Source organism: Aulonocara sp. 'chitande type north' Nkhata Bay, linkage group LG5 (assembly GCF_057382095.1).
Source record: "Aulonocara sp. 'chitande type north' Nkhata Bay isolate Kocher_YH1m ecotype deep benthic linkage group LG5, A_spYH_male_GT1.1, whole genome shotgun sequence".
Classification (NCBI taxonomy): domain Eukaryota; kingdom Metazoa; phylum Chordata; class Actinopteri; order Cichliformes; family Cichlidae; genus Aulonocara; species Aulonocara sp. 'chitande type north' Nkhata Bay.
Window position 1 is genome coordinate 31,242,440 of NC_141348.1, and position 7,857 is coordinate 31,250,296.

The 7,857-nt window shown below is 41.8% G+C and overlaps 1 protein-coding gene across 1 annotated transcript; it reads right to left on the reverse strand.

Moving 5' to 3' along the window:
- Nucleotides 1-5,087: 5,087 nt before the first annotated feature.
- On the reverse strand, nucleotides 5,088-7,292 carry LOC147331000 (E3 SUMO-protein ligase ZBED1-like). The gene is made up of 3 exons (XM_086294081.1): nucleotides 7,167-7,292; nucleotides 6,833-7,072; nucleotides 5,088-5,525 (listed from the first exon to the last, which is right to left on the reverse strand). Exons 1-3 carry the CDS (start codon nucleotides 7,290-7,292, stop codon nucleotides 5,088-5,090), a joined length of 804 nt encoding a protein of 267 aa, XP_086150207.1.
- Nucleotides 7,293-7,857: the final 565 nt, after the last annotated feature.

Below are 7,857 nucleotides of genomic sequence, written 5' to 3' on the forward strand. Positions count from 1 at the left end.
CTTGCATATTAAGTAAATGCTGGGATGGTTTGATCTGATTCTTACATTTTTGTTTTTTTTACATTTATTCCTTTTTTTCCTGGAAAACACTGAAAAATCCCTGATAACATGAAATGATCATAGAATATCTGAACTTATAACCTGTAGTAGCTGAAAACCTCAATAGCAATAATAACTCAAATTTCTCAGATATTCAGATTTTTCTTGAAGGTAGAAGTTAAAACTTTATTAATTCCCTAAAAGAAATCTATTTTTTACACTTTACCTATCCTAAGTATTATGAGGGGTGGACAGCCTTGCATGGCACCTGGGAACCAACTCTAGTTCTAAGCCTTTGCTTTGGTCAAGGACGCTTTGAAGGATAATTAACCTATCATATTTTTGATGGTGGGAGAAACCATAGCTCCCAGCAGAGCCTGTGAGGCAACAGTATAATCTATTGAACCACTGTGCGGTTTCTGCCACTCTGATATAACAATCAAGGCTTAAAGGGGAGACTGTGCTTCTAGAGCACTGGTTATCTGGGAAGGTTCTCAGTCATCCAGGTCATCGTAGTCTAAGGAGCTTGAAAAGAAAAGCGTCTGGACTTCTTTAAGTTGCTTGAAGATGTTTCACCTCTCATCCGAGAAGCTTCTTCAGTTCTAGGGTCAAATGGTGGAGAGTCCCAGATTTAAACCCTGTGGGAGTATCCCCCCAAATAGGGACAAAGGACCAGGTAAAGGGTCATCAGGGGGTTCTTTGTTTATTTCCTTTACAGTGGCCACTTCAATCACTGAAAAGCACTTTGGAATGAAAGTTTGGAGCACTGTATTATCACAATTTTCTTTTGTGTTTAGAAAAGTATATGAAGCTTTCATTATATTTACTGTGTTTTCTCTAAAATCAATACATTTTTTTTCTCATGCCTACCTCATCTTTGCATTTTCCTTTTCTCTTACTTATTCTTTTTCTTCTTCTGTTCTCTCTCCTTCACTGTACTTCATATAGTCTGCTCAAATAAATTACAGGAACTCTTTTTAATCAGAGTATAGGATCAAGTCAATTAAACTCCTGTGCTATTGATCTAGTCAAGTAAATAGTGTAAGGGGTTGTTAAATCAGTTTCTGCTTGGTGTTAATGAAATCAGCAACAGGGTCACTAGAGGAGCAACAATGAGATAACCCCGGAAACAGGAATGATTTTGCAGGTGGAGGATATTGACAATTTTCTTTCCGGGGTTGCCAGTTCACAATTTTGCATTTGGCTAAGGTCAGAGTCTCTGCTGGTAACTTAAGGTAATACATGGACCCAACAGAGGAAGCCCAACTCTACTAGGATGGCACATCAATATGTGCCATTGCCAGAAGGTTTGCTGTGCCTCCCAGCACAGCCTCAAAAGCATGGAGGAGATTCCATGAGACAGTTACTCTAGGACAGAGCTGGACAGGGCTGTAGAAGTGGAGGCCCTTAGCCCATGAGCAGGACTAGTATCTGATCCTTTGTGAAAGGAGGAACAGGAACACTGCCAGAGCTTAAAAAAAAAAAAGACCTCCAGTAGGCCACTGCTGTAAATGTCTCTGACCAAGCAATCAGAAAATCAGACTTCTTGGTGACCTGAGGGCCCAACATCCTCTATTGCCCCCTGTACTCACTGCCTGGCACCATGGAGCCCAACAGTATCATAGGGTACTAACATTGGCAGGTCCACCCCTGGTGCCCTGTACGTTTCATAGGTGACATCAGGTTCACTTGAGAACATGTGACAGACATGAAAGGGTCTGCAGAAGCCTTCAAGAATGTTATACTGCCATAACATTGTTCAGCATGACTGGTTTGGTGGTGGGTCAGTGCTGGTCTGGGGAGGCATATCCATGTCCGGATGCAGAGACCTCTACAGGCTACAGCACAATGACTGTCATTAAGTATTGGGATTAAATCTTTGGACCCAACGTCAGACTGGCACAGTGGGTTCTGGGTTTCTCCTGGTCCACAACAATGCCTGGCCTCATGTAGCCCGAGTATGCATCAGTTCTGGAGGATGAAGGAATTGATACCATTGACTGGCCCTACACTCGCCTGACCCTAAAGCCAATAGAACTCCTCTGATACATTATGTTTTGGTCCATTTGACGCCATCAGGTTGGACCTCTGACTGTCGAGAAGTCCAGTGATGCCCTGATGTTCTTAGGCATGTGTACACATGAGGGCCAAACACGCTACTGAGTACCATTTTGAGTTGCTGCAATGAAATTTCAGCAATTTCACCTTGATTTTTGTGGTATATATTGTATATATTGTATATATATATTGTATATATTGTGGTATATTGTACATATATTTATTAGTTTCAGATGTAGCCATTCTTGTATTTTGCTTGTTTACATTATTGTATTTTGCACAACTCTGTTGCTTGTGAAGCTCGCACACAAGAATTTCACTCACATGTGCTGTACCAATGTACCTGCACATGTGATGTGACAATAAAAGTGATTTGATTTGATTTGATTTGGTTTCTGAATAGGGCTGGGCGATATGGCCTAAAATTTATATCGCGATATAATTTGAAGCACATGCGGTAACGATATATATCGCGATATATTAAAACTGACTCGCATGCCAGATACATTCCCGAATAATACACGCATTACAAAAAAGTACAGAATGCCATTTTAAAGAACATTTATTGTCAAAACTTTTATAAAATATTTTATAAATTACAAAACTTTTCAACTTTACAAAATTCTTAAATAACAAATAAAAATGACACTAAATGTGCAAACATTTTTGAATAATAAATGGAAGTAAAATATCAGTAAAACACAAAATTCTAAATTGTGCAAAATGTTAATAAATAAACATTAAATTTCTCCCTGCTGTCCTGATCACGTATTTATATTGCACAAAAAACAAAGATGCACATATCTGAACTGAAAACCCTTCAAGTTTTTTTTTGTTTGTTTGTTTTTTTAACTTTTATTGCCAAAAATAACAAGGCAATTCACATCGACAACATGACCTGAGACCAAATCTGCTGCATATAATGGTGGGGGTTATTCAAAAACTTAATTTAAAAGAAAAAAAAACATATATACACATACAGTGGGGCAACAACGTATTTAGTCAGCCACCGATTGTGCAAGTTCCCCCACCTAAAATGATGACAGAGGTCAGTAATTTGCACCAGAGGTACACTTCAACTGTGAGAGACAGAATGTGAAAAAAAAATATCCATGAATTCACATGGTAGGATTTGTAAAGAATTTATTCGTAAATCAGGGTGGAAAATAAGTATTTGGTCAATAACAAAAATACAACTCAATACTTTGTAACATAACCTTTGTTGGCAATAACAGAGGTCAAACGTTTACTATAGGTCTTTACCAGGTTTGCACACACAGTAGCTGGTATTTTGGCCCATTCCTCCATGCAGATCTTCTCGAGAGCAGTGATGTTTTGGGGCTGTCGCCGAGCAACACGGACTTTCAACTCCCGCCACAGATTTTCTATGGGGTTGAGGTCTGGAGACTGGCTAGGCCACTCCAGGACTTTCAAATGCTTCTTACGGAGCCACTCCTTTGTTGCCCGGGCGGTGTGTTTTGGATCATTGTCATGTTGGAAGACCCAGCCTCGTTTCATCTTCAAAGTTCTCACTGCTGGAAGGAGGTTTTGGCTCAAAATCTCACGATACATGGCCCCATTCATTCTGTCCTTAACACGGATCAGTCGTCCTGTCCCCTTGGCAGACAAACAGCCCCATAGCATGATGTTTCCACCCCCATGCTTCACAGTAGGTATGGTGTTCTTGGGATGCAACTCAGTATTCTTCGTCCTCCAAACACGACGAGTTGAGTTTATACCAAAAAGTTCTACTTTGGTTTCATCTGACCACATGACGTTCTCCCAATCCTCTGCTGTATCATCCATGTGCTCTCTGGCAAACTTCAGATGGGCCTGGACATGCACTGGCTTCAGCAGCGGAACACGTCTGGCACTGCGGGATTTGATTCCCTGCCGTTGTAGTGTGTTACTGATGGTGACCTTTGTTACTTTGGTCCCAGCTCTCTGCAGGTCATTCACCAGGTCCCCCCATGTGGCTCTGGGATCTTTGCTCACCGTTCTCATGATCATTTTGACCCCACGGGATGAGATCTTGCGTGGAGCCCCAGATCGAGGGAGATTATCAGTGGTCTTGTATGTCTTCCATTTTCTGATGATTGCTCCCACAGTTGATTTTTTCACACCAAGCTGCTTGCCTATTGTAGATTCACTCTTCCCAGTCTGGTGCAGGTCTACAAGACTTTTCCTTGTGTCCTTCGAAAGCTCTTTGGTCTTGGCCATGGCGGAGTTTGGAGTCTGACTGTTTGAGGCTGTGGACAGGTGTCTTTTATACAGATGATGAGTTCAAACAGGTGCCATTCATACAGGTAACGAGTGGGGGACAGAAAAGCTTCTTACAGAAGACGTTACAGGTCTGTGAGAGCCAAAGATTTTCCATGTTTGAGGTGACCAAATACTTATTTTCCACCCTAATTTACGAATAAATTCTTTACAAATCCTACCATGTGAATTCATGGATTTTTTTTTCACATTCTGTCTCTCACAGTTGAAGTGTACCTCTGGTGCAAATTACTGACCTCTGTCATCATTTTAGGTGGGGGAACTTGCACAATCGGTGGCTGACTAAATACTTTTTTGCCCCACTGTATACATACATACATACCAATACCTAAGCACAGATGTAACAATGTTAAGGCTTGAATGTCCTTTCAAGATATTTTATAATTAGTCTCCATTTTTTCTCAAAGGTTGGCACTTTTAGTTGTAGTTGAGCTGTTATCCGTTCCATCGTATAGACATGTCTAGTTTTCAGAAGCCACTGGGCAACTGTGGGTGTTTCTGGTTTGAGCCAGTGAATTGTTATCATTTTTCTTGCAGTCATGAGGAGGAGATGCAGGAGAAAGTGCTGAAAACCCTTCAAGTTTAACAGGTTTCTTTTCTGTTAAATATAGAACAACAAATTTCAAACTTACAATGTGTATTGGATATACAACACAACATCAGTATTTATGGTTCTTGCATGCAGGACCATAAACTAACTTTCTTGCACATTAGAGGTTGTTCGCCAGGAACACAAGTTTGTCAACCGTCTCTGGCTTTAGTGCAGATCGGTGGCATGTTACTATGTTGCCACTGGTGCTGAATGCCCTTTCTGAGGGGGCACTCGTGGCAGGAATGCAGAAGTATTTCCTGGCTAGGCTTGCCACCCTGGGAAAATTAGCCTGGTGCAGCCTCCACCAATCCAGTGGGTCAGCTTCTCCGTCAACATCCAGTGCCTGCAAGTAACTCTTAAGCTCAATTTCAATCACTTCTCTGTCAGTGAGGGCAGTTGGGCCAGGCTGAGAAGATGCCTTTTTGAAAAAGTTGCCCAGACTTCTTTTACTCCTCTTGGGTTCTTTTTGGGCTTCTCCAGCAGTGCTTGTGTGTAATGGTGGTGACTCAGACACAGCTTGCATCTTTAGCAGTGACTGAATGTCATGATCCTGGGTCTGTTGACCCAGCGTTTTGAGTTTTAGTTTATGTAAGCCCTTCAGGTTTCCTAAGTTCATTTGTTATCATGCCTAGGTGTTTCTAGTTCTTATTATTTCCCCCTCGTGTTTCCAACTATGTTAAATCTCCCCTGCTCTTCATGCGTTTCATGTCTGTGTCTTACGTTGTCAAGTTCGGGTTGTCATGTCTATGTCTCATTATGTTTCCTGTTTTATTGTGAAGAGGTCTGGTGTCTCTGTGTTCATCATGTTCAGTTTTACTCTCCTACTGTGACGTCATTATGTTCATGTGTGCCAGCTGTTTCCCCATGTGTTCCCACTTCCCTCATCATCCTCCTGTGTGTATTTAGTCCGTGTGCTTTCAGTCATTTGTTGTCAGGTCGTCTGCTCATCCATGTCTCATCTCCAGGTACCCATGTCAGTTCACTATGGTTAAGGTTTTTCATGTTTTGTTATTAGTTCACCCAGTTTAGGTTATTGTTTAGTTTTCACCGATGCCCTATTATTTTGTACCCTCGTTGCTAGTCTCAATAAACGGCTTGTTTTGTTAATCCACACCACGTTTTGGTCTGCGTTTGAGTCCTCCTCTGCAACACATACGGTCTGCCCCAGCCAGACCGTGACAGCGAATTTCTGCTGTTGCTTTTGTTAAAATGAACTCTCTTCGGTTATCAGCTCTATATGATGATTGTTACGCCCTTAGTCTAGGCGTGTAGGGACGCACATAAGGTTGGAGGAGAGAGAGACAAATCCCTGCCTTGGTTCCCAAGCCAAACATCCAAACCAGTTGTGAGTAAAAAGGTGATTTTATTTAAGGAAAAGAAGCATAGCTCCAGGGTGAGCCCAGGCCAAAATAATAAACAAAACCAACTAAGTCCCACCAAAGAAAACTAACTAAACCCTAGGAAAGAAACAGAACAAACAAATGACAGCACTATCCCTCGCTCCCTAACCCAGAAAACAGGAGAAAACGATTCCAAAAGAAAAGGCGGCTCACCCCTTCCGCTTCAGCCCACGAGTGCCTAAGCTCTCAGCTAATGCACCAGGAGCGGCTCCAGCAGTACACGCTCACACAAATACACAATAAAAGTACAGGCTGGGAAAACCAGGGTCAGGGCCGCGTCGGCTGTCAAGCTACTCGCTCGCTCCACTCTCTCTCCCTCTCTCTGTGGAGCTGTCAGAGCGGCTTTTTGAAGGTAGTCACCCGCTCCATGGTCCAATCAGCCGCTCACTACTCTTCATTAGGGGAGGGACCTGGAAAGAGTCTTAAGCACAGTACAGAAACACAGAAAGAAAACAGCCCACACAGGGTCCTCATGGCCACAGCCGTAACAATGATCTGGGTCGACAAAGGAGACCATATCCAGGAGGTCATCAATTGCAGGGTCTGAGTATTTCTCATTTAAATACTTGAGGATGGCACTCTTCATGCCCTTCGTCAGTTCTGTGTCTTCATCAGCTAGAGGAAGAACTGTGTAATTTAGGTGGAGCACAGGTTTGACATACGAAACACTAACATATTCTTCTCCAGACAGAGCATCTGTGAACTCAGAACAGATAACAACTGTGAACAGATTCTAACACGTCAATGTCCTGCCAAGTTGGTACCAGGTGCCTGGTTTTTCTATCTGCCTTCAGGACCTGTGATATGGCCTTCTCCTGTTCAAGTACCCGCTGAATCATCTGTTGTCGAGACCCCCATCTTGTTGGCGTTTCAGTGATGAGGCAGTGAGGAGGCAGGTTTAGCTCAGCCTGGGCATTAGCCATTTCTCTCTTCCTTTTCCAAGTGTAAGAAAAGGCACTCACTATTTTCTTGCACTTGCCAATTGCACGTTCAACACAGGTGTCTTTCATGCTTCTCTCCAAGGATAAAATTGGAAGATATTATTATTAGTCCCGTTACACTTGCACAAGATAACAAAACATCAAATCAAATCAAATCAAATCACTTTTATTGTCACATCACATGTGCAGGCACACTGGCACAGCACATGCGAGTGAAATTCTTGTGTGCGAGCCCCACAAGCAACAGAGATGTGCAAACACAACAACACAAACGAGCAAAATACAAGAATGGCCAACCTGAAACGAATAAATATATGTACAATATATAATAGTGTATGCATTTCTGGATGTGTATACTAAATATTTTCCTACGTGTGTGTGTGTGTGTGTGTGTGTGTGTGTGTGTGTGTATATACACATTTTTACAAATTAAATAGTAAAAAAAAAAATAATAATAATAATAATAATAATAATAATAAAATATATAAAATATACAGAGTTGAATATGTGCAAAACAAGTGGCATTTATATACAGTGTGGAGTGCAT

Bases quoted from the DNA above. Each gene is read 5' to 3' on its own strand.
- LOC147331000 (XM_086294081.1), bottom strand. From the start codon at position 7,292: ATGGCTAATGCCCAGGCTGAGCTAAACCTGCCTCCTCACTGCCTCATC. The intron at 7,073-7,166 runs GTCCTGAAGGCA...ATCTGTTCTGAG, and splicing joins AGGAGAAGGCCATATCACAG to TTCACAGATGCTCTGTCTGG. The intron at 5,526-6,832 runs GTGTGGGCTGTT...CTGGGTCAACAG, and splicing joins GCTGTGGCCATGAGGACCCT to ACCCAGGATCATGACATTCA.